This window comes from Stomoxys calcitrans, chromosome 3 (assembly GCF_963082655.1).
Source record: "Stomoxys calcitrans chromosome 3, idStoCalc2.1, whole genome shotgun sequence".
NCBI lineage: Eukaryota > Metazoa > Arthropoda > Insecta > Diptera > Muscidae > Stomoxys > Stomoxys calcitrans.
The window spans coordinates 180,560,112-180,587,899 of record NC_081554.1 but is presented as its reverse complement, the minus strand read 5'-3'; the positions used below and the strand labels follow the sequence as shown (position 1 = coordinate 180,587,899).

At 35.6% G+C, this 27,788-nt stretch overlaps 1 protein-coding gene across 6 annotated transcripts in view; it reads right to left on the bottom strand.

The window, feature by feature from the left end:
* Nucleotides 1–3,397: 3,397 nt before the first annotated feature.
* LOC106083188 (serine-rich adhesin for platelets) overlaps nucleotides 3,398–27,788 on the bottom strand; it is a 536,175-nt gene continuing 511,784 nt past the window's right edge. For 4 of the 6 annotated variants that reach the window (XM_059364645.1, XM_059364644.1, XM_059364646.1 and 1 more), the window contains 2 exons: nucleotides 13,059–13,208; nucleotides 3,398–5,581 (listed from right to left, as the gene is read on the bottom strand). In XM_059364645.1, the coding sequence (XP_059220628.1) occupies nucleotides 4,080–5,581; nucleotides 13,059–13,208 (1,652 nt within the window). In that variant the 3' untranslated portion in view covers nucleotides 3,398–4,079. Of the gene's footprint in view, nucleotides 5,582–13,048; nucleotides 13,209–27,788 lie in introns of all 6 variants that reach the window. The other 2 variants (XM_059364648.1, XM_059364647.1) reach the window with 2 other exon arrangements.

Sequence of the window (27,788 nt, the reverse complement as noted above, 5' to 3'; positions counted from 1 at the left end):
TGGCGCCTTTAAATAACCAATTGCAACTCTGTTTTCGCGGCGATCGGTCCTTTAGACCGGAACGAGCTTGCCCACCTACAGGAGCTTGAAGATGATCGCCACCTCCACAAGAAAATGTGGTAGCAACAGCAACAACCATGGTCCAAACCTGCGAGGGCCATGGGTAAATACAATGTGTCTACCAACGCCGCAAGGCACACTAACTTGTACATGAATACCGATTTGATCACACGTATTTGGACGTTTTTACTTCCTTGGTAAGGAGAGGAACACAAGCTAAACCTCCTTCCGTTTACGGATCACGGCACCCGGTTGAAAACGCAACAACACGCCGAGCTTGCGCTCTATCCGCGGCTTGGGTATAAACCACAGCCACCACGTTGCTTCCCAATGGGGCCTTATCATTGTAAAGATGGGACCAAAGTTTCCCGTGCTCCGTTTTGTATACGAAGCGTGGAGCGACATATTATTGGGGAGAAGTTTTTGCATGGCATAGTACCTCACAAATGTAGCCAGCATGCAAATTTTGCCCATGAACATTCCACTAAGGAACAATGGCAAACTTCTCCCAGCATTAGGAACGGATAACTACCATTGGAATTTTTTCTGATGTTCTCGCCAAAATTGGAATCTAGGCGTGAAACGGTACAGGCGGACATTATAATCCCTGCATCACGATGGCCTCCATAGATGCCATAACACAAGATATGAATTTGGATGTGGATTGGTGGTTTGGCGGACACAGAGACATCTTGTCTCCAAATTTACCCCGATGGATGAGAGACTAGTTATAATTCATATAAAACCAAAATTCACAAGGCCATTTTGTAAATTTTGGTTTAATTCACAACGTTAGACCAAGAAGTTAGGAATCAAATTGTTATAACAGAAGGAAGGTATTCATTCAACGTGGTAGAAGAACTAACAAACCGAGGAGCGAACATAAATTCGGTCTAAGCGTAGCGTGAACGCAACGGCATACCCACTTGACTAACCCAGTTGCTTGAGGAATGCACTCCTCATCCCGGCGCTATACCAATCTATTACCCACTCTATGTAAAATGCCACGAAATAGATGTTTGGGTACCGAAAACCTCCCCTAAAAAACCCATGATACGACCAGGAGTGTCAAAATTGAAATGAATGCCAAGAATGTGGCATATAGAGCAACCCTGCAATCAGTAGCAATGTGCCAAAGGAGAGGTATCGTAAGACAAGGAGAAACTTCTGTTCCGCAGAAAGTAGAGGCAAAAGACATGAGTACGGGCAAATCGAGAAGTCAATGTATTCCCGAAATTAAATGCTCCAACTCCAAATTCTTGCTAAGTTATGACAATTTTTCACTAAACATATTTTATAGTTAAAATAATTATAATAAATAATTATAATTTTATAATAAAATAATTACAAGTTGTCGCAGGGGGAAGGGGGAGAATTCGAAAGTATCGTTTGAATATATAAAGCTTTCACACTACAAAGCTTTCATTCTTAAGGAAGTTGTGAAGGGATATAAGGAAAGTTCTGACAAAATCATTATGCTTATATTACTTTCAAAATATTTTAATATGTGAGTAGGAATAAAGCTCTACAAATCTTAGGAAGCTTTTATATTTTCTAAAAGCTTTTTGATCTAAGAACTGCAAAATCGTTGGAAATGCTATGAGTAATTGGTAAAGGCATTATTTGAAAAATAAACAAAAAATTAATAAAGGCATATTTTACATGTATTTTTTTTCTTTTTAAATGTGATTAACGCTTTCAAAGCTTTTTCCGTGAAATGCTTTTCAGTAATTTCGACTAAAATTATTGGTTTGAATGAAAAAATTGACATTAAAAAATTACAATCAAAAAATTAAGTGAAACGATTAATTTTTAATGGAAAATGAAAAAAATTTCAATCACGACTGTAATTGATAACTTCATATTCAATTAAGAAATGATTGAATCAACTAATTTTTTAATTGAGAACAATTTTAATTGAATATGGCAAAAATTTCAAATTGAATCATCAATTTTTTTTATTTGAAAACAATTTTAATTGAATATGGTAAAAATTTCAATCCCGACTGTAATTGAAAAAAAAAAAATCATATTCAATTAAGAATTCAACTAATTTTTTAATTGAAAACAATTTCATTTTCAATTAAATTTTTAATTGAAAAATTTTTTGGTGATTTTTTTCTCTGCAGTTAACAATTTTTATGCATTTTAGCTTTAACATTTTCATTACATTGAGATTTCCACAAAAACGTTGTCGAAAATATTGCATAGTTTACCTGCCCGTCCCACTAACTTTGTGTAACTGAAGTGGGTGATTCGAGTCACTCAATCATCTGTTTTTCTTGTATAAAATCAACTGGCTTCGACGTAAGAGCGAACAAAAACCGCTAATTTTTCGTAACACAAAAATAGTAAGGCAGTCAGGAAAATTTTTTGTTGGAAATATGTTCTATTATAGCGCCAAAATGTTTATTGTATTGAATTTTTAAACTAACTACTCTGCAAACTCCGTTGCCCTTATTGAATATAGTATATCTAAATCAGCTCTAAGCTATTCGGCATAAAGCTATAGAAGGTTAATATAATATGATTTTCTGCATTTTAAAAAGCTCCGAAGCAATTTTCAATATAATATGATTATCTGCATTTTAAAAAGCTCCGAAGCAATTTTCTTATGCTTTTATCCTTTTACAAGATACATATTTGTTTTTGTTATATGAAAGCTTTACAGTTAATGTCATATATATTTGCGGTTTTAAAAGTTGCATTGATTCATTGTGCAAAAAGCTCTTTTGGAAGGTTACAGCTGATTATTAAAGCTTTTTAAAAACATAATGCATTTTAATAGTTGAGGGGCCAATCTTGTATGTTCACCATTATAAAGCTAAGAGTACGCGGCTTAAACTGAAAAAGCTCCGTAAGGTTCATTCAAAAAGCGTTCGATTATTCTCTATGCTTTAAAAAAATATCTTTGAAATTGAAAAGGCTTTATAAACCAAAAATCTCATTAGGAGCGATATACGGCGAGCATCGTTATATGATCATTTTCAGTATTTTCCCGTTTTCTTCCTTTTTTGATAGAAAACATTTGAGAATTTATTTGCTCTTCTTCTGAGAATTATTTAAATACTCTGCAATGCTTTGCTGATCCATTAAAATAATTTAAAGCTATTAAGCAAAAGCTTTCTGAGATTAATTTCATTTGTTGTGATATTTCACTTACTAGTTTTGTGTTATCTTAAAAGCTGTATAAGACATTATCTTCTCAAAAAGATTTTATAAGCTTCACTTTGGCTTTTCTAGAGAGCTTTTTCTAGAAATTTTAAATACAGTTGTCTAATGCTTTGATCGGCAAGGCTTCCATGAGTTATTTCTTAGGTGATATAAAGATAAGGTATAATGGTTAATGAAAAGCTTTTTATTTGGTTTTATTATTTCTTCAAGTTACAGTTACCTTAGATTAAGAAACATTTGAGTTTGAACTTAATACACAACTTAGAGAATTTGTAATTAAAAATATGACTAATTTTAGTTTATCTAGTCCAAAAAAAGCTGTTTTATAAAGATTTCATTTCATTTCAATTACTTTCATTTCATTTATTTTCTTTATGTCTTATGAGAGAAATAAAATAAAAATGGCTTAACTTGTACGAGAGAGAGAGAGAGGGAGAGAGGGAGCGAAAGAGAGAGATAGTGATAGCCTGTAGTTCGGAAAGATAGAGAGGTGGAGAGAGAGTGTGAATATTTAAGGGCTTTGTCGGATTAAGTTCTAGAGGTTTAGATGGCTAGGAAAGCATAAGAATGGAGAGAGTAGGGAAGGATAGGGGTAGGGCAGAGAGTGAGCTTTTGCAGTTTATTTAAGCTTTCTTGGCAATTGGTTTTCTCTTGCAGCTACCAGTCCCTTTTGTCTCTTTTTACATGCGCGTACTTTCCAAATTAAAACACTCCGTTGAGGTCACCACCACCACCCCCGATATGGCGGAAATCAATTGGGGCGAAGAATTTCTACTGCTGCGGCTATTGCTACTACCGTTTGAGCTAGTTTTTCTATGACCACGACTACGTTGGGATGATTTTAATCAACTTGCAACAGCCGAATTGCTGGTGCGCGTCAACAGCTCATTGTCCTCCAGTTGCGTTATGGCCGTGGGTGAGCCCACATCAATGGAGGTCACCCGATTGCCACCATCCGCCATGGAGGGTAGTTTGATGATTTCCGTATCCGACTGTACCGGCATTATGATGCACACAAAATTTTGGCCTGTCTGAGAATCGCGAGGATGCAGGGTGACCGGATTGATTTTGTCCGTCTGCCCCTCGGTATAGGATTGGAAACGTTGGAATATTTCGGGATAATGTTTGCGCAATATCACACCACGCCTTGAGAGTATGTCCAAGATATTGGAGAGCACCATTTCACGTTGGGCCGTGGCATTGCGCAGCTGGGGATTAAAGGTGAGTATGAGTACCTCGGTGGTGGGCTCAGGCACAGCCACCATGGTTATGGGTTGTTGCAAAATGGCCGTGGGCTGTTGGTCCAGCTCAGCCAGCACGGTTTTGCACAGCTTTAGTTTGGCACAACGTGAAACCAATTGGCGTTCCCAACGCACCGGAGCCTGACCCACACTGGGCGCCTCGGAGACCACACAAACGGCCACATAGACCAACATCTTGGAATCTGGGCGATACTCAGTGCTCAGTTTCAGCAATTCCGAATACAATTCCAGGCCCATTTCGGCGGGCATCAAATCGGCCCAGCGCACATACGAAGCCTCTCCCATACACTGAAAGCCATTCTTGATGAAGCCCTCCGCCGATTCAGGAGAGCGAAAGAGGATGCGCACCACCCCACGACCCTGAGATAGGAACCCTTTGCGCGCCAACAGACTGAGGTGGCGCAAAGAGTCGCTGTCATCCTTGCAGGATGCTAACACTTGGCGGCACAGATTTGAGACACGGGAGTGGAGACACGCTTTACGATGCTTCTCCCAGTGGGCTCGGCGACATTCACGCGAACAATATAGATAGGTACAATTGTGGCATGACTTGTAATACTTTTTGGCGTCGAGGGGCGTGGCAGTGCGATCGCACTTGTTATTGCGACACTTGACCTGCAGCTCACCAGAGGCGGTGGTGGTGCGATTATTCGACTCTGAGGAGTCACCGAGCGAAACGCGCCGGGGCGGCAAGAACGCACCGCTGCCGCCGCCCCCACCGGCATGGCCATTTGCTGTTGTTGCTCCGCTGTTGCCCGCCTTCGTATGGGTGTTGGTGAGGGTGGTGATTGAATCACTGGCATATGCCTTATTGGCATGGGTAGTCTGATGTTGGAATTTCTGTTCAAGCTGCTGTTGTTGTTGCTGCTGTTGTTGGTATTGTTGTTGCTGTTGTTGCAGCTGTTGGTGTTGCTTTTGCTGCTTCGTTGGCGCATCTCCTTCGCTGCGTCGACGTAGACGTTGTTGTTCCTCCTTGGAAATGCCTAAAAGATTTGAACCTTGCTGTTGTTGTGGTTGTTGCTGGGGAAGTTGTTGCTGTTGTTTTTGGGTCATATATTGCTTGTGATCATTAACTGTAGCGCCGCCTATGGAAAATATCAACATTTTTTTTTTCAAAAAAAGAGTAAAAAGAAACAAAAAGAAAAAAATTTTAATTAGTATTTTTGGTTTTATGTCAAATAAATATGCAAACATTTAACATTCAACACATAACACTTAACAACATCAAGCATTCCCTTCTAATTTTTTTGGTACTAGATTTTTTTTTTTTTTGGTGAAAAAAAAAAACACTTAGAATGTCTGCTAAAAGTGGCATGCTGGACTTTGAACTTACTAAACTAAATTGTTAAAAACAAGGAATTTTTTTAATGAAATTTTGCTTACAAATTTTTTGATTTTTTTGCCTTGCTATGAAATGAATTTTGAAAATTTTTAACAAATGCTTAAATCCATTATGGATTTTTTTTTGCTTAAAAAAATGAAGGTGTCTAAGTTGTGATCTTTATTTTGCTATGACAAAATATTTTACGACATTTTTTTCTCAGTGTAATTTTTTTTTGTTTCTATGACCAAAATTTAAAATAAGTGAATGTTTGTGGACTGAATTATGAAAATGGGCCTAAACTAACTATTTTTGCATTATGTTGTAAAACTACGCTAAAAATATTATTTAAAAAAATGTTTGAGCACAAATTCTCTTTTTTACCAAATTTGCTAGATATTGATCCCCTATTAAGTTTCTTTGCTAAAAGGGTAATTTTTGTAGATTTTTATCAGAAAATGATTGAATGGAACGAAGAAGCTTTTATTTAACGACAATCATTTGTCTAAAAAACTAAAATTTGCAATAATATATCCCGAATATTGGTTTGGTTTCAAATTAAAATTGCAATTTTTGTCCACCATAAATCTATTGAGGAAGCTGCTTGCTTAGTGGACGTTTTTCTAAAAAAATAAAGTGTTTAAGGTTGACTACATTTTCTCCAAAAATAATATTTGGCATAAAATTTTTGACAAAATTTGTTATCTCCGTGTGCCCTGTGTCTAGAGAAGTAAGCTGTTCGGATCATAAATACATACAATTTAAGATAAAGGGAGTAGAACTCCAGAGGATTCCAGATTTCAGAAAACCCAAGAGAAAAATATGCACGCAAAAAATTTATTTGTCATAAACGAAATTTTCTACATGTAAACGTCATTTGTCACAAAAATATAGCTGCCATATAAACCGATCTAACAACGGTGCCAAATATGGTTTAAATCAGTCCATAACCTGATATAGCTGCTATATAAACCGATTTTGGATCTTGACTTCTTGTGCCAAGAGAGAGCGCAATTCTCATCCGATTTGGCTGAAATTTTGCATGAAGTTGTTTGTTATGAATTCCAACAACTGTGCCAAATATGATTGAATTCAGTCCATTACCTGATATAGCTGCCATATAAACCGATCTTGGATCTTGAGTCACTAGAGGGCTCAATTCTTATTCGATTTCGCTGAAATTGTGCATGAAGTGTTTTGTTATGACTTCCAACAACGTTTACATGTAGAAAATATGGTTCAAATCGGTATATAACCTGATATAGCTGCCATATAAAACGATCTGGGATCTTGACTTCTGAAGCCTCTAGAGGGCGCAATTCTTATTCGATTTTGTTGAAATTTTGTACCGTGACCTTCAACATACGTGTCCTGATATAGCTGCCATATAAACCGATCTGGGATCTTGATTTCTTAGGCCTCTAGAGTGTGCAATTCTTATCCGATTTTGTTGAAATTTTATACAACGGCTTCTCCCATGATCTTCAACATACGTATCCAACATGGTCTTGATCAATCTATAGCCTGATACAGCTCCCATATAAACCGATCTCCCGATTATGCTTCTTGAGTCCTTAGAAGGCGCAATTCTTATCCGAATGGACTGAAATATTACCCCATGACTTCTACTATGGTCTACAAACAATCAATGCCCTTATGGTCCGAATTGGACTATAACTTGATATATCTCCAGCAGCATAACTATTCTAATTCATTATCCTTTGTTTGCCTAGAAAGAGATACCGCTCAAAAAACTCGCCAAATGCGATCTATGGTGGAGGGCAAGGTTGCGAAGTTGACCGGAGTCGAGTTTTTGAGACCGTAGTCGGACTATTGCGCTGGAGTCGGAGTTGAGCACGGTTGCCACGACTCCGAACGGCTCTCCGACTCTGGCTTAATACTCCAACTCTGACTTAGACTACGACCCGGTGTCGGAGTCGAGTGCTAGACTCCGCAGCCCTGGTGGAGGCTTGGAGGCCCGGCCGAACTTAGCACGCTCTTACTTGTTTTCTACATAACGTGAAATTTGAAAAATGATAATTTTTCGAGCTTTCGAGTGACACGTTCGACCTGTGACACGTACGCCTTCATACGCTTAGTTTTTCACACTTCTTGCAAAATTATTTTGATACAAGAGAAGGATAAAGCAAACGAATCACCTTTTCGCCTAATGAATCACATTTTACTGTAAACATAATTTTTTGCCGTTAAAGAATTTTTGAATTTTCGACCACAGACGAAGTTTTTAAAGGTTTTACCAAAAATTCACGCAAATAGAGTAATAATTGCCCCACAGTGGCGCTTGTTCGCCGATAATGCCGAACGCCTGGGTTCAGTCCGATGACCGGTTCAGATGGGAGCTTTATCAGGTTATAGATTGATTTGGACCGTATTTGCGGCTTGCGAGGGCTTAAGAAGTCAAATCGGGAGATCGGTTTTTATGGGAGCTATATGAGGTTATATACCGATTCGTATTTAGCACAGTTGTTGAAAGTCATAACTCAACACAACACACAAAATCTCAGCCAAATCGGACCAAAACTGCGGCTTCCAGGGGCTCAAGAAGTCAAATCGGGGTAACGGTTTATATAGAATCTATTGTATATAAGGTTATACACCGATTCGGACAATACTTAGCATAGTTGTTGAAAGTCATAACGGAACAGCACATGCCAAATTTCAGCCAAATTTGACAAAAATTGGGGATTGTAATGGCTCAAGAAGTCAAATTGGGTGATCAGTTTATATGGGAGCTATATCAGGTTATTGACCGATTTGAACCGTACTTGGCACAGTTGTTGAAAGTCTTAACAGAACACAACATGTAAAATTTCAACCAAATCAAGCGAAAATTGCGGCTTCCATGGGTTTAAGAAGTCAAATCGGGAGATCGCTTTATATGGGAGCTTTATCTAAATCTGAACCAATATGAACCCCAACGACCTACATCAATTAGGTATCTGTTCAAAATTTCAAGCGGCTAGCTTGAGCTATATCAGGTTACGGACCGATTCCGACAGTACTTAACACGATTGTTGGAAGTCATAACGGAACACTATAGCTAAATTTCAGCCAAATCGGGCAAAAATTGCGGCTTGTAATAGCTCAAGAAGTTAAATCGGAAGTTCGGACTATATGGGAGCGATATCAGGTTATAGATTGATTTGGACCGTACTTGGCACAGTTGTTGGAAGTCATAACTGAACACTACACGCAAACACTTTCAGCCAAATCGGACAAAAATAGCGGCTTTCTGGGGCTCAAGAATTCAAATCGGGAGATCGCTTTATATGGGAGCTTTATCTAAATCTGAACCTATATGAATCCCATCGACCTACATCAATTAAGTATCTGTGCAAAATTTCAAGCGGCTAACTTTACGCGTTCGACCGCTATCGTGATTTCGACAGACGGACCGGCGGGCATGGCTAGATTGACTCAGAACTATGGGGTCTTAGAGGTATATATTTCTAGGTGTTGCAAATGGAATGACTACCTTTGTATACGCCCTTCCTATAGTGGTGTGTATAAAAAGATCATAAAGTACAACTGTCCGATTTTTGGGCGGTCATATTGCCCAGAAAAATATTAGGCGTTATGACCGTATCATGGCAAGTCACAAAGCCCACAAATGTTTTTGTTTTTTCAGATCATTTTTCAGCGGTGCTGGTCGAGGAGAAATGGATGGTCTTTCACAGGGAGGGAACATTGATCAATTCTATATGATAAGTTTGGCTAAGACTGAATGAAGGCATGACGTACTACGGGACCAAGACCGTCTTTTCCAAGATTGGGAAAACTAGGATAGGCAAATAGCCACATATCGGGCCATTTGGCAGTTCAGTGGCAGACCACTCAATACCGCCTAACGAACAGGGAGCCGACGACGAGACAATAACCGACTCTCTCAATATTGGAATGACTAGGAGAAGTGAAAATCCTAATACTAAAACATCAGGCAGTGCAATGACGATATACTGAAGACAGCCTAACGAACAGAACCCGACGATGGAACCATCAACGACTTTCTCAAGATTCGGAAGACTAGGATAGACAAAGATTCAAATATAGAAACAGGCGGGCAGTGCAGTGACAGGAAACGCAATGCAGCCTAATAGGGAGCCGACGATGAGACCAACACCTACTTCCAAAACGCCCATTTACTCAAGACTTGGGAGACTAGAATAGGCAAAGATCCTTATATTGGAACATAAGGCAGTGTAGGGACGGTAGACTCAATACAGCCTAACGAACAGGAAACCGACAATGGAACCATTACTGACTTTTTCAAGATTTGGAAGACTAGGATAGGCAAAGGGCGTAATATTTAAAACATTAGGCAGTGCAGTGACAGGAAACTCAATGCAGTCAAGAAAACAGAGAGCAGACGATGAGACCATCACCCACTGCCAGGATGCCCATTTACTGGAGGACGAAGGATTGAGGTTATCCAGATAAAACTCCACCGGAGCGAGACAGCTACAGCATGGCTAAGATTCATAAACCTAAATTCTGGAGCCATGGACTATGGATCCGGATATGGACTATGTCTATGCTAACACTGCTACTCGGCAGAAGACCTGAGTTATTTGCCATAAAAATTTTAATTATATATTTTTCCCAGAGTTGTCAACATCGGATGCAACAGTGATGAGACAGGGAGACGGTGGAGCATACCTTGCATCACTTTATCTGCCTTTCGATTCTCCGACACCGCCATTCACGTCGGATTTGTAACCGCTGGCGAGGAAAACAAAACAGACAGGAAATGAGTTAGTAATGGGGTGCGCTGCGAACTCTCACCACATTTCCGTGGAGAATTCTTGAATATTAACGACCTAATCACGTTAAATTTTGGTAGCACCTCTACCTTTGTTTATAAGATTAGGGAGGAGATTTTGGATGTGACATTATGTTCGAAAACTCTGATCGATGAGGTTCAGGATTGGAGGGTCTCCAAGGAGCATTGCTTGACTGACCATCGCTTCATCAGATTTAGAATACAATGATCAGCGCCGAATCCGATAAGCTTCCGTAATAAGTTAAAAACCAACTGGACAAAAAGCGGAAGATTAATCCAAAGAAAACTGGGGCAAGATAATTTAGATTATCCAAGCTTAGAAGACATTGACGACAATGTCAACAGGATTAACACTGCACTAGTGGGGTCTGATGATTATAGAATTTATGATAAAGGAAGCCCTGAGGAGTTTCAAACCATTTAAGTCACCCGGACCTAATGGAATATTACCAGCGTTACTGCAGAAGGTGGGCGACTATCTGGGCAAAATTTTCACAGCGTGCTTAGGACTTGAATATACTCCAAAAGCCTGCGGGAAGTAAGGGTGGTATTAATACCCAAAAGGCAAGTTATGCGACACCAAAGTCCACAGACTTGTGAGCCTTAAATTATTTCTTCTCAAAACTTTGAACCGTATTGTGGACACCATGATAAAGAGCCTATATCATGGGAAGGTCGGTGGATACTGCTCTACACGAAGAATCCTTCGATGCCATGTCTTGGCTTTTAACAATGTGCGTACCGACACACTGAGCCAATTATTAGTCCAGTACCGGATGGACCGGGTACTTAGAGACTGGATAAATCATTTACTAAGGAACAGGTGGATAAATTGTGGATACCATCATATAAATATAAGGGTTACATCATATAAATAGTGGGTCCCATCGTATAAATACAAAATCCCCCATATTATCGCCATTTCTATGGGTGACCACCATAAATAACCTATTACGGATGCTGGAGATATTTGAACTTTTGAACTGTTAGTGATTTTCTGGCTATATCGGATCGACCTTCTGGCAATATCGGCCTATATTGGGATATAGCTTTATATATGCATTGGCAAGTTATATATCCATGGTGGTTGCCATACAAAGTTTGGCCCGGATGAACTTAATGCGTTTTTACTTGTTTTTCTTTTAGACATTGCAGCAAAGGTGGAATTTAAAGAACTGAAATTAGACAGATTTAAAGCCTTTATTCCTTTAAAAATGATAAGATTTGATTTGATTATGCATCCCGTAAACTAGTAGGGACGCCATTAAAACTACTCACATCTAAATGGTAAAGGGGACTGAAAAATCACTGTGGTGCACATGTCAAACTCGGTGTATACCTAGACATCTAATGCCTGGTACCGTCCTCTTTCAACCCTACCTTGAGAATGGTTCTCCTCCATTACGAGGTCTTTCATAACCTCAATTTTGAGGACATTTTACTATTGGGTTGCCCAAAAAGTAATTGCGGATTTTTCATATAGTCGGCGTTGACAAATTTTTTCACAGCTTGTGACTCTGTAATTGCATTCTTTCTTCTGTCAGTTATCAGCTGCTACTTTTAGCTTGCTTTAGAAAAAAAGTGCAAAAAAAGTATATTTGATTAAAGTTCATTCTAAGCTTTATTAAAAATGCATTTACTTTCTTTTAAAAAATCCGCAATTACTTTTTGGGCAATCCAATAGCATCTAGACCATTCACTTTCGTAGAGCTTTCCAATTGAAGTGAATTGACAGAGTATCTGTAAATTAATTTGAAAAATGTTATATTCTACGATTTTTGAATTAAACTCTTAAAGTTAACAACTAAGGGATTTGGACAAAATTCCTTTTATTCTATGTCTCAACTAACAATTGCCATAGAAAATTATGAATTTTAATCTCCATTGATTTTTAAGGAGAACTAAAGGGTCGTTCACACATAACAAAAAAAACTGATGTATGGCAATTTTTTTTTTCAATTTTCTATTTAACCTAATAAATATTCTAAAAATAGTATTTTAACTATATATAATATTTTAACCTATAAACAAATAAAAATATATGATAATAAATATTGAATGAAGGATTTAATTGGAATATTTTGAAAACAAAAAACTTAAATATTTTTCAAAACGTTGACAACATTTACAAAACACAATTGAAATATTGTAACAGTATAAATAATTCGGTTATATGCATTTGTATAATAATTTATATAGGTTTTTATAGATATTAAAAATTGGAATTATTAACAAATGTTGTGTTTTCTGTTCCCACTTCAATTAGATTTTGAAAAAATTGTTTTTTCTCTTCGATTAATGGACATTTAGAATTTTTTCTTATTTTCTTCTTCCATAAAATATTTTTTTAATAATTTTTTTTTGACACATTGTTTTTTTTTTTATTTCTTTTTTTGTTTGTGTGTGGGTTGTTGTGGAACAAAAACTTACAGGTGCATACCTGTGCTGGACCTAGCAAATGCGTCACTGGCTAATGAGGATGACCCTGGTTGGTTGCCTCCGCTTAACGGTTGTTGTGGATGTGGGTTTAATCCTAAAAGGGAGGCTAAAACATCTTCTAGCGATGCATTACTCAGGGAACGTTCTGGAGCTGAACGATATTGGTAATCGCATGATCAGTGTGTTTGTGGTTATCAGGGGGTTTCCGTTTTAGTGGTTTTTTTGTTTTTTTTTTGAGGGGATGTTTTCAAAAATAATATAAAAAAAGAAATGGATGGAAAAATTGACATGTTAAAATTTTTTAAATTATACAAAACCCAAAAACGTTATTCAAAATGATGGGTCATATACAAAAAAGAATAAAAAAATTCAAAAAAATGTTTTGAGAAAAAATTTTATTATTATTTTTTTTATAGGTTTTGTAGTATATACTGTTTCATAATTAGTGAAAATCTTGTTGGCTAAAGCTTTTCTATTAAAAACTACACTGAGAAAAATTGCGAAGATATGGCATTAGTTCAAAGAAATAGATGTGAGGAGATGAAGGTGCGATCAAGAAAAGAAGACTACACTTGTTAAATACTACTGCGAGTTCATAACAAATAAAACTTAACCTGAACAGAAGTGTGATGTGTAAGAAACAGAAATAAAAAAGGAATACTTAAGGAAACTTAGCTGGCAATACATTTTCCCCCTTAGATACATATAGTTTAAGTACCCTTTCCCTTGCATAAGGACAGTTTTAGTACCCTTCCCCTTTGGATAACTGCGATTTTAGTACACTTTTCCCTGGATAGGGATTGTATTTAAACCAATACCCTTGAAAAAGGGTAGTTTTGGTACTCTTTCCTCTAAAAAAAAAATTGTTTTGGTAATATTTTCCTTGAAAAATTGTAGTTTGAGTACCCGTTCCTTAGAAAAAGGTACCTCTTATACCCTCTCTTCCGATAATAGTAATTTAAGTAACCTTTTCCATGGAAAAGGGTAGTTTTAGTACCATTTCCCTTAGATAAGGGTAGTCTGAATACCCTTTATCTTAGATAAGGGTAGTCTGAATACCCTTTCTGCTAGATAAGGGTAGTTTTAGTACCCTTTTCCTTGGATAAAGGTAGATTTACTACCCATTTACTTAGGTAAGGATAGTTTTAAAACACTTTTCCTTGGATAAGTAATCTTTTCCTTATATAAAGGGTAGTTTCAGTACTCTTTTTCTGTGATAAGGATAGTTTTAGTACCATTTTCTCTAGATGAGAGTTGTTACTTCCATAGATTGTTGAAATTCAAAATTCTGAAATTTGAAAAACGAGGACGAAAATTGCACATTTTATTTTTTTTTTTATTTTTTAAGCAAAGGTTATCCCTTTGCGAAAATTTAAAATTTTTGATGAGAAAACATGTTTCAAGTTGTTGTTGTAGCAGTGTGTTGTACACTGAGGCGGCAGCCCTTTCCGATGAAGGACTTCATCGGGTCAATCCGGTACGTACAACCGGCTGCCATGGGATTGACATGTTTGAAATTGAGTTTTGAAGCAAAAAATTTAGTTGAAGATTGTGGCCATAGCGCAGAGGTTAGCATGCCCGCCTTTGACGCTGAAAGCCTGGGCTCAAATCCTGGTGAGACCATCAGAAAACATTTTCAGCGGTGGCTTTCCCCTCCTAATGTTGGCAACATTTGTGAGTTAATATGCCATGTAAAACTTCTCTCCGAAGAGGTGTCGCACTGCGGCACGCCGTTCGGACTCGGCTATAAAAAGGAGGCCCCTTATCATTGAGCTTAAACTTGAATCGGACTGCATTAATTGCTAGGTGAGAAGTTTGCCCCTGTTCCTTAGCTTTCCCCTCCTAATGCTGGCAACATTTGTGAGGTAATATGCCATGTAAAAATTCTCTCCGAAGAGGTGTCGCACTGCGGTACGCCGTTCGGACTCGGCTATAAAAAGGAGGCCCCTTATCATTGAGCTTAAACTTGAATCGGACTGCACTCATTGCTAGGTGAAAAGTTTGCCCCTGTTCCTTAGTGGAATGTTCATGGGCAAAATTTGCAATTTTGCAACTCCTATGTTTTTTCTTTAAAAATTAGGATCAAAATGGCATAATTCCTAACGCAAAAATGTTGTAGAATTAAAGTGAGTTTGATATTGCCGTAACTTCCTTAGCTTTGCGAACTTCGAAAATCTAAAAACACAAATGGAATCGAAAAGTTAAGTCCATTCCCTACTGAGGCTAGCGGCTGCCGAATATAAACAAAACAATATGGTGGTTTTAGTGCCATTTCCTCTGTATAGCGGCCGTTTCCCGCTTATCCTTTACCTAGGATAAGTGTCTTTTTGGTAAACTTTCCCTAGGGTAATGTAAGATTTAGACCACTTTCCACCGGATAATAGTAGTTTTAATAGACCTTCCCTCGAATAAAGGTAGTTTTAGTAGACCCACCCACGAATAACGTTAGTTTCAGTAGCCTTTCCCTCGGATAACTGTAGTTTTATTACCCTTTCCCTTGGATAAGGGTTATTTTAGTACCCTTTCCATTGATAAGGGTAGTTTTAGTACTCTTCCCTCGTATAGCGATAGTTTTAGTACTCTTTCTCTCGGATAGCGGTAGTTTTAGTACCCTTGCTACGGATAAGGGTATTTAAAGTACCCTTTCTTCTGGGAAAGGATAGTTTAAGTACCCTTTCGCTCGGTTGACGGTAGTTTTAGTTGCCTTTCCCTCGGTCAACGGTAGTTTATGTACCCTTTCCCTTGGGAAACGGTAGTTATAGTACTCTTTCCCTCGGATAGGGCTAGTTGTAGTCCCCGTTACCTGGGATAACGGCAATTTTAGTACCCTTTACTCTGGGTAAGGGTACTTTTAGTACTCTTTTCCTCGGATAACGGTAGTTTTAGTATCCACAGAGATATCTCTGTAAAGCGGACAAGTTTTCGAGACTAGAAACTACCTTACACATTCCAGGGAAACTCGAATATGTGGATATGCCTCTAGCGATATGTAAGCCAAGTTTTCAGAACCAGCCCCGAGGGACAACGAATGATAGACGGTCACAAAGAGGGAGCTTTTAGCATTCCAAAACTATGTGGCCTAATCTGGACTTGAAGAGGTCTACCGCTTTGGTGTCAGGGGCAAGAACAGACGTCTCAGTCATTAGGCCCATCATGACAGGTCATTGTGTAATCAGAAAACATGCTTACAGACTGAAGGTTGCTACTTACGACTTTTAAAGAAGCTTCGAGGACATCTAAGAAGAACTGACTATAAAACCCTGCTGCGTGTGTATCCAGCACTAGCAGTCAGAAGGAGTTCCACTTTCCGTTCTCATTTCTTTGAGAACCTGTCTGTCTGTCTGATTTAACCCTTTCCCTCGGATAACGGTAGTTTTAGTTTAGTTTTGGTACCCTTTCCCCTAGATGAGGGTAGTTTCCGTACCCTTTTCCTCGAATAATGGAAGTTTTAGTACCCTTTCCGCTGGGCAAGGTTAGTTTTAGTACTCGTTCCTTTGGATAACGGTAGTTTTAGTACTATTTCCCTCGGATAACGGTAGTTTTAGTAGCCTTTCTCCTGGGAAAGGGTAGCACCCTTTTCCTTGGAAAATTTGCGATTTTTGATGCGAAAAAATTTTTCGAGTTGAGTATACAGTATTGAAGATAATGGCAAAAAATTCGGATTAGTGCAACTAATATGTTTTTTCTTCAAAAAACAAGCTCAAAATCGCATAATTAATATCCGAAAAATGCTAAAAAAATCAAGGTGAGTTTGAAATTGCTGTTACATCTTTAGTTTTGCGAATTTCAAAATTCTGAGGACACCGTTGGATTCGTAAAGAAAATCTCTTTCCGTAATGGTGCTGGACGAAGCAATACTCTTTTCAGTTTCCTTAAAAACTATACAGTATTGCTTCAAAAACGCATACTTCATATCCAGAAAATACAAAAAAACCAACGTGAGTTTGCAAGTGCTGTAACTTCATTAGTTTAGCAATCTTCACAATTTTTCAGACACCGTTGTATTCGTGAGGAAAAACTCTTTCCGTAGAGGCGCTGGATGAAGCAATACTGTAATGTTTTCTGTGAAAAACATTGCCAAAACCAAATTTTTTTGGGCGTAATAATTCAAGGTCGTTTTCAAGACCAAAAACGCTGTAACTCCTTAATTTTCTCGAATTTCGAAAATTTTCCAGCATTCCGCAATTCGAAATTCGAAGAAGATTCGAACAATTAACAAAATTACTTAAAATTTCACATTTTATTTTTTTTGCATTTTTTTAGCAAAGGCTAACCCCTTATGAAAATTTGCAATTTTTGATGCGAAAAAATTTTTCGAGTTGAGTATACAGTATTGAAGATTATGGCAAAAAATTCGGATTAGTGCAACTCCTATATGTTTTTTCTTCAAAAAACAAGCTCAAAATCGCATAATTAATATCCGAAAAATGCTAAAAAAAATCAAGGTGAGTTTGAAATTGCTGTAACATCTTTAGTTTTGCGAATTTCAAAATTCTGAGGACACCGTTGAACTCGTGAAGAAACTCTCTTTCCGTAATGGTGCTGGACGAAGCAATACTCTTTTCTGTTTCCTTAAAAACTATAGAGTATTGCTTCAAAAACGCATAATTCATATCCAGAAAATACAAAAAAAAACCAACGTGAGTTTGCAAGTGCTGTAACTTCATTAGTTTTGCAATCTTCACAATTTTTCAGACACCGTTGGATTCGTGAGGAAAAACTCTTTCCGTAGAGGTGCTGGATGAAGCAATACTGTAAAGTTTTCTGTGAAAAACATTGCTGAAACCAAATTTTTTTGGGCGTAAAAATTCGAGGTCGTTTTCAAGACCAAAAACGCTATAACTCCTTAATTTTTTCGAATTTCGAAAATTTTCCAGCATTCCGCAATTCGAAATTCGAAGAAGATTCGAACAATTAACAAAATTACTTAAAATTTTACATTTTATTTTTTTTGCATTTTTTTAGCAAAGGCTAACCCCTTATGAAAATTTGCAATTTTTGATGCGAAAAAATTTTTCGAGTTGAGTATACAGTATTGAAGATAATGGCAAAAAATTCGGATTAGTGCAACTCCTATGTTTTTTCTTCAAAAAACAAGCTCAAAATCGCATAATTAATATCCGAAAAATGCTAAAAAAATCAAGTTGAGTTTGAAATTGCTGTTACATCTTTAGTTTTGCGAATTTCAAAATTCTGAGGACACCGTTGAAACCGTGAAGAAAATGTCTTTCCGTAATGGTGCTGGACGAAGCAATACTCTTTTCAGTTTCCTTAAAAACTATACAGTATTGCGTCAAAAACGCATAATTCATATCCAGAAAATACAAAAAAAACCTACGTGAGTTTGCAAGTGCTGTAACTTCATTAGTTTTGCAATCTTCACAATTTTTCAGACACCGTTGTGTTCGTGAGGAAAAACTCTTTCCGTAGAGGTGCTGGATGAAGCAATACTGTAAAGTTTTCTGTGAAAAACATTGCTAAAACCAAATTTTTTTGGGCGTAAAAATTCAAGGTCGTTTTCAAGACCAAAAACGCTATAACTCCTTAATTTTTTCGAATTTCGAAAATTTTCCAGCATTCCGCAATTCGAAATTCGAAGAAGATTCGAACAATTAACAAAATTACTTAAAATTTCACATTTTATTTTTTTTGCATTTTTTTAGCAAAGGCTAAAAATGCTAAAAAAAATCAAGGTGAGTTTGAAATTGCTGTAACATCTTTAGTTTTGCGAATTTCAAAATTCTGAGGACACCGTTGAACTCGTGAAGAAACTCTCTTTCCGTAATGGTGCTGGACGAAGCAATACCCTTATGAAAATTTGCAATTTTTGATGCGAAAAAATTTTTCGAGTTGAGTATACAGTATTGAAGATAATGGCAAAAAATTCGGATTAGTGCAACTCCAATGTTTTTTCTTAAAAAAACAAGCTCAAAATCGCATAATTAATATCCGAAAAATGCTAAAAAAATCAAGGTGAGTTTGAAATTGCTGTTACATCTTTAGTTTTGCGAATTTCAAAATTCTGAGGACACCGTTGGAATCGTGAAGAAACTCTCTTTCCGTAATGGTGCTGGACGAAGCAATACTCTTTTCTGTTTCCTTAAAAACTATAGAGTATTGCTTCAAAAACGCATAATTCATATCCAGAAAATACAAAAAAAAACCAACGTGAGTTTGCAAGTGCTGTAACTTCATTAGTTTTGCAATCTTCACAATTTTTCAGACACCGTTGGATTCGTGAGGAAAAACTCTTTCCGTAGAGGTGCTGGATGAAGCAATACTGTAAAGTTTTCTGTGAAAAACACTGCTAAAACCAAATTTTTTTGGGCGTAAAAATTCAAGGTCGTTTTCAAGACCAAAAACGCTGTAACTCCTTAATTTTTTCGAATTTCGAAAATTTTCCAGCATTCCGCAATTCGAAATTCGAAGAAGATTCGAACAATTAACAAAATTACTTAAAATTTCACATTTTATTTTTTTTGCATTTTTTTAGCAAATTTTGAAAATTTGCAATTTTTGATGCGAAAAAATTTTTCGAGTTGAGTATACAGTATTGAAGATAATGGCAAAAAATTCGGATTAGTGCAACTCCTATGTTTTTTCTTCAAAAAACAAGCTCAAAATCGCATAATTAATATCCGAAAAATGCTAAAAAAATCAAGTTGAGTTTGAAATTGCTGTTACATCTTTAGTTTTGCGAATTTCAAAATTCTGAGGACACCGTTGAAACCGTGAAGAAAATGTCTTTCCGTAATGGTGCTGGACGAAGCAATACTCTTTTCAGTTTCCTTAAAAACTATACAGTATTGCGTCAAAAACGCATAATTCATATCCAGAAAATACAAAAAAAACCAACGTGAGTTTGCAAGTGCTGTAACTTCATTAGTTTTGCAATCTTCACAATTTTTCAGACACCGTTGTGTTCGTGAGGAAAAACTCTTTCCGTAGAGGTGCTGGATGAAGCAATACTGTAAAGTTTTCTGTGAAAAACATTGCCAAAACCAAATTTTTTTGGGCGTAATAATTCAAGGTCGTTTTCAAGACCAAAAACGCTGTAACTCCTTAATTTTTTCGAATTTCGAAAATTTTCCAGCATTCCGCAATTCGAAATTCGAAGAAGATTCGAACAATTAACAAAATTACTTAAAATTTCACATTTTATTTTTTTTGCATTTTTTTAGCAAATTTTGAAAATTTGCAATTTTTGATGCGAAAAAATTTTTCGAGTTGAGTATACAGTATTGAAGATAATGGCAAAAAATTCGGATTAGTGCAACTCCTATGTTTTTTCTTAAAAAAACAAGCTCAAAATGGCATAATTAATATCCGAAAAATGCTAAAAAAATCAAGGTGAGTTTGAAATTGCTGTTACATCTTTAGTTTTGCGAATTTCAAAATTCTGAGGACACCATTGAAACCGTGAAGAAAATGTCTTTCCGTAATGGTGCTGAACGAAGCAATACTCTTTTCAGTTTCCTTAAAAACTATACAGTATTGCGTCAAAAACGCATAATTCATATCCAGAAAATACAAAAAAAACCAACGTGAGTTTGCAAGTGCTGTAACTTCATTAGTTTTGCAATCTTCACAATTTTTCAGACACCGTTGTGTTCGTGAGGAAAAACTCTTTCCGTAGAGGTGCTGGATGAAGCAATACTGTAAAGTTTTCTGTGAAAAACATTGCCAAAACCAAATTTTTTTGGGCGTAAAAATTCAAGGTCGTTTTCAAGACCAAAAACGCTGTAACTCCTTAATTTTTTCGAATTTCGAAAATTTTCCAGCATTTCGCAATTCGAAATTCGAAGAAGATTCGAACAATTAACAAAATTACTTAAAATTTCACATTTTATTTTTTTTGCATTTTTTTAGCAAAGGCTAACCCCTTATGAAAATTTGCGATTTTTGATGCGAAAAAATTTTTCGAGTTGAGTATACAGTATTGAAGATAATGGCAAAAAATTCGGATTAGTGCAACTCCAATGTTTTTTCTTAAAAAAACAAGCTCAAAATCGCATAATTAATATCCGAAAATGCTAAAAAAATCAAGTTGAGTTTGAAATTGCTGTTACATCTTTAGTTTTGCGAATTTCAAAATTCTGAGGACACCATTGAAACCGTGAAGAAAATGTCTTTCCGTAATGGTGCTGAACGAAGCAATACTCTTTTCAGTTTCCTTAAAAACTATACAGTATTGCGTCAAAAACGCATAATTCATATCCAGAAAATACAAAAAAAACCAACGTGAGTTTGCAAGTGCTGTAACTTCATTAGTTTTGCAATCTTCACAATTTTTCAGACACCGTTGTGTTCGTGAGGAAAAACTCTTTCCGTAGAGGTGCTGGATGAAGCAATACTGTAAAGTTTTCTGTGAAAAACATTGCCAAAACCAAATTTTTTTGGGCGTAAAAATTCAAGGTCGTTTTCAAGACCAAAAACGCTGTAACTCCTTAATTTTTTCGAATTTCGAAAATTTTCCAGCATTCCGCAATTCGAAATTCGAAGAAGATTCGAACAATTAACAAAATTACTTAAAATTTCACATTTTATTTTTTTTGCATTTTTTTAGCAAAGCATTTATGCATTTATGAAAATTTGCAATTTTTGATGCGAAAAAATTTTTCGAGTTGAGTATACAGTATTGAAGATAATGGCAAAAAATTCGGATTAGTGCAACTCCAATGTTTTTTCTTAAAAAAACAAGCTCAAAATCGCATAATTAATATCCGAAAAATGCTAAAAAAATCAAGGTGAGTTTGAAATTGCTGTTACATCTTTAGTTTTGCGAATTTCAAAATTCTGAGGACACCGTTGGAATCGTGAAGAAACTCTCTTTCCGTAATGGTGCTGGACGAAGCAATACTCTTTTCTGTTTCCTTAAAAACTATAGAGTATTGCTTCAAAAACGCATAATTCATATCCAGAAAATACAAAAAAAAACCAACGTGAGTTTGCAAGTGCTGTAACTTCATTACATTCACAATTTTTCAGACACCGTTGGATTCGTGAGGAAAAACTCTTTCCGTAGAGGTGCTGGATGAAGCAATACTGTAAAGTTTTCTGTGAAAAACATTGCCAAAACCAAATTTTTTTGGGCGTAATAATTCAAGGTCGTTTTCAAGACCAAAAACGCTGTAACTCCTTAATTTTTTCGAATTTCGAAAATTTTCCAGCATTCCGCAATTCGAAATTCGAAGAAGATTCGAACAATTAACAAAATTACTTAAAATTTCACATTTTATTTTTTTTGCATTTTTTTAGCAAATTTTGAAAATTTGCAATTTTTGATGCGAAAAAATTTTTCGAGTTGAGTATACAGTATTGAAGATAATGGCAAAAAATTCGGATTAGTGCAACTCCTATGTTTTTTCTTCAAAAAACAAGCTCAAAATCGCATAATTAATATCCGAAAAATGCTAAAAAAATCAAGTTGAGTTTGAAATTGCTGTTACATCTTTAGTTTTGCGAATTTCAAAATTCTGAGGACACCATTGAAACCGTGAAGAAAATGTCTTTCCGTAATGGTGCTGAACGAAGCAATACTCTTTTCAGTTTCCTTAAAAACTATACAGTATTGCGTCAAAAACGCATAATTCATATCCAGAAAATACAAAAAAAACCAACGTGAGTTTGCAAGTGCTGTAACTTCATTAGTTTTGCAATCTTCACAATTTTTCAGACACCGTTGTGTTCGTGAGGAAAAACTCTTTCCGTAGAGGTGCTGGATGAAGCAATACTGTAAAGTTTTCTGTGAAAAACATTGCCAAAACCAAATTTTTTTGGGCGTAAAAATTCAAGGTCGTTTTCAAGACCAAAAACGCTGTAACTCCTTAATTTTTTCGAATTTCGAAAATTTTCCAGCATTTCGCAATTCGAAATTCGAAGAAGATTCGAACAATTAACAAAATTACTTAAAATTTCACATTTTATTTTTTTTGCATTTTTTTAGCAAAGGCTAAAAAAAAAAATTTTTCGAGTTGAGTATACAGTATTGAAGATAATGGCAAAAAATTCGGATTAGTGCAACTCCAATGTTTTTTCTTAAAAAAACAAGCTCAAAAACGCATAATTCATATCCAGAAAATACAAAAAAAAACCAACGTGAGTTTGCAAGTGCTGTAACTTCATTACATTCACAATTTTTCAGACACCGTTGGATTCGTGAGGAAAAACTCTTTCCGTAGAGGTGCTGGATGAAGCAATACTGTAAAGTTTTCTGTGAAAAACATTGCCAAAACCAAATTTTTTTGGGCGTAATAATTCAAGGTCGTTTTCAAGACCAAAAACGCTGTAACTCCTTAATTTTTTCGAATTTCGAAAATTTTCCAGCATTCCGCAATTCGAAATTCGAAGAAGATTCGAACAATTAACAAAATTACTTAAAATTTCACATTTTATTTTTTTTGCATTTTTTTAGCAAATTTTGAAAATTTGCAATTTTTGATGCGAAAAAATTTTTCGAGTTGAGTATACAGTATTGAAGATAATGGCAAAAAATTCGGATTAGTGCAACTCCTATGTTTTTTCTTCAAAAAACAAGCTCAAAATCGCATAATTAATATCCGAAAAATGCTAAAAAAATCAAGTTGAGTTTGAAATTGCTGTTACATCTTTAGTTTTGCGAATTTCAAAATTCTGAGGACACCATTGAAACCGTGAAGAAAATGTCTTTCCGTAATGGTGCTGAACGAAGCAATACTCTTTTCAGTTTCCTTAAAAACTATACAGTATTGCGTCAAAAACGCATAATTCATATCCAGAAAATACAAAAAAAACCAACGTGAGTTTGCAAGTGCTGTAACTTCATTAGTTTTGCAATCTTCACAATTTTTCAGACACCGTTGTGTTCGTGAGGAAAAACTCTTTCCGTAGAGGTGCTGGATGAAGCAATACTGTAAAGTTTTCTGTGAAAAACATTGCCAAAACCAAATTTTTTTGGGCGTAAAAATTCAAGGTCGTTTTCAAGACCAAAAACGCTGTAACTCCTTAATTTTTTCGAATTTCGAAAATTTTCCAGCATTTCGCAATTCGAAATTCGAAGAAGATTCGAACAATTAACAAAATTACTTAAAATTTCACATTTTATTTTTTTTGCATTTTTTTAGCAAAGGCTAAAAAAAAAAATTTTTCGAGTTGAGTATACAGTATTGAAGATAATGGCAAAAAATTCGGATTAGTGCAACTCCAATGTTTTTTCTTAAAAAAACAAGCTCAAAAACGCATAATTCATATCCAGAAAATACAAAAAAAAACCAACGTGAGTTTGCAAGTGCTGTAACTTCATTACATTCACAATTTTTCAGACACCGTTGGATTCGTGAGGAAAAACTCTTTCCGTAGAGGTGCTGGATGAAGCAATACTGTAAAGTTTTCTGTGAAAAACATTGCCAAAACCAAATTTTTTTGGGCGTAATAATTCAAGGTCGTTTTCAAGACCAAAAACGCTGTAACTCCTTAATTTTTTCGAATTTCGAAAATTTTCCAGCATTCCGCAATTCGAAATTCGAAGAAGATTCGAACAATTAACAAAATTACTTAAAATTTCACATTTTATTTTTTTTGCATTTTTTTAGCAAATTTTGAAAATTTGCAATTTTTGATGCGAAAAAATTTTTCGAGTTGAGTATACAGTATTGAAGATAATGGCAAAAAATTCGGATTAGTGCAACTCCTATGTTTTTTCTTCAAAAAACAAGCTCAAAATCGCATAATTAATATCCGAAAAATGCTAAAAAAATCAAGTTGAGTTTGAAATTGCTGTTACATCTTTAGTTTTGCGAATTTCAAAATTCTGAGGACACCATTGAAACCGTGAAGAAAATGTCTTTCCGTAATGGTGCTGAACGAAGCAATACTCTTTTCAGTTTCCTTAAAAACTATACAGTATTGCGTCAAAAACGCATAATTCATATCCAGAAAATACAAAAAAAACCAACGTGAGTTTGCAAGTGCTGTAACTTCATTAGTTTTGCAATCTTCACAATTTTTCAGACACCGTTGTGTTCGTGAGGAAAAACTCTTTCCGTAGAGGTGCTGGATGAAGCAATACTGTAAAGTTTTCTGTGAAAAACATTGCCAAAACCAAATTTTTTTGGGCGTAAAAATTCAAGGTCGTTTTCAAGACCAAAAACGCTGTAACTCCTTAATTTTTTCGAATTTCGAAAATTTTCCAGCATTTCGCAATTCGAAATTCGAAGAAGATTCGAACAATTAACAAAATTACTTAAAATTTCACATTTTATTTTTTTTGCATTTTTTTAGCAAAGGCTAAAAAAAAAAATTTTTCGAGTTGAGTATACAGTAATGAAGATAATGGCAAAAAATTCGGATTAGTGCAACTCCAATGTTTTTTCTTAAAAAAACAAGCTCAAAAACGCATAATTCATATCCAGAAAATACAAAAAAAAACCAACGTGAGTTTGCAAGTGCTGTAACTTCATTACATTCACAATTTTTCAGACACCGTTGGATTCGTGAGGAAAAACTCTTTCCGTAGAGGTGCTGGATGAAGCAATACTGTAAAGTTTTCTGTGAAAAACATTGCCAAAACCAAATTTTTTTGGGCGTAATAATTCAAGGTCGTTTTCAAGACCAAAAACGCTGTAACTCCTTAATTTTTTCGAATTTCGAAAATTTTCCAGCATTCCGCAATTCGAAATTCGAAGAAGATTCGAACAATTAACAAAATTACTTAAAATTTCACATTTTATTTTTTTTGCATTTTTTTAGCAAAGGCTAACCCCTTATGAAAATTTGCAATTTTTGATGCGAAAAAATTTTTCGAGTTGAGTATACAGTATTGAAGATAATGGCAAAAAATTCGGATTAGTGCAACTCCTATGTTTTTTCTTCAAAAAACAAGCTCAAAATCGCATAATTAATATCCGAAAAATGCTAAAAAAATCAAGGTGAGTTTGAAATTGCTGTTACATCTTTAGTTTTGCGAATTTCAAAATTCTGAGGACACCGTTGGAATCGTGAAGAAACTCTCTTTCCGTAATGGTGCTGGACGAAGCAATACTCTTTTCTGTTTCCTTAAAAACTATAGAGTATTGCTTCAAAAACGCATAATTCATATCCAGAAAATACAAAAAAAAACCAACGTGAGTTTGCAAGTGCTGTAACTTCATTAGTTTTGCAATCTTCACAATTTTTCAGACACCGTTGGATTCGTGAGGAAAAACTCTTTCCGTAGAGGTGCTGGATGAAGCAATACTGTAAAGTTTTCTGTGAAAAACATTGCCAAAACCAAATTTTTTTGGGCGTAATAATTCAAGGTCGTTTTCAAGACCAAAAACGCTGTAACTCCTTAATTTTTTCGAATTTCGAAAATTTTCCAGCATTCCGCAATTCGAAATTCGAAGAAGATTCGAACAATTAACAAAATTACTTAAAATTTCACATTTTATTTTTTTTTGCATTTTTTTAGCAAATTTTGAAAATTTGCAATTTTTGATGCGAAAAAATTTTTCGAGTTGAGTATACAGTATTGAAGATAATGGCAAAAAATTCGGATTAGTGCAACTCCTATGTTTTTTCTTCAAAAAACAAGCTCAAAATCGCATAATTAATATCCGAAAAATGCTAAAAAAATCAAGTTGAGTTTGAAATTGCTGTTACATCTTTAGTTTTGCGAATTTCAAAATTCTGAGGACACCATTGAAACCGTGAAGAAAATGTCTTTCCGTAATGGTGCTGGACGAAGCAATACTCTTTTCAGTTTCCTTAAAAACTATACAGTATTGCGTCAAAAACGCATAATTCATATCCAGAAAATACAAAAAAAACCAACGTGAGTTTGCAAGTGCTGTAACTTCATTAGTTTTGCAATCTTCACAATTTTTCAGACACCGTTGTGTTCGTGAGGAAAAACTCTTTCCGTAGAGGTGCTGGATGAAGCAATACTGTAAAGTTTTCTGTGAAAAACATTGCCAAAACCAAATTTTTTTGGGCGTAAAAATTCAAGGACGTTTTCAAGACCAAAAACGCTGTAACTCCTTAATTTTTTCGAATTTCGAAAATTTTCCAGCATTTCGCAATTCGAAATTCGAAGAAGATTCGAACAATTAACAAAATTACTTAAAATTTCACATTTTATTTTTTTTGCATTTTTTTAGCAAAGGCTAACCCCTTATGAAAATTTGCGATTTTTGATGCGAAAAAATTTTTCGAGTTGAGTATACAGTATTGAAGATAATGGCAAAAAATTCGGATTAGTGCAACTCCAATGTTTTTTCTTAAAAAAACAAGCTCAAAATCGCATAATTAAAATCCGAAAATGCTAAAAAAATCAAGTTGAGTTTGAAATTGCTGTTACATCTTTAGTTTTGCGAATTTCAAAATTCTGAGGACACCGTTGAAACCGTGAAGAAAATGTCTTTCCGTAATGGTGCTGGACGAAGCAATACTCTTTTCAGTTTCCTTAAAAACTATACAGTATTGCGTCAAAAACGCATAATTCATATCCAGAAAATACAAAAAAAACCAACGTGAGTTTGCAAGTGCTGTAACAATTCACAATTTTTCAGACACCGTTGTGTTCGTGAGGAAAAACTCTTTCCGTAGAGGTGCTGGATGAAGCAATACTGTAAAGTTTTCTGTGAAAAACATTGCCAAAACCAAATTTTTTTGGGCGTAAAAATTCAAGGTCGTTTTCAAGACCAAAAACGCTGTAACTCCTTAATTTTTTCGAATTTCGAAAATTTTCCAGCATTCCGCAATTCGAAATTCGAAG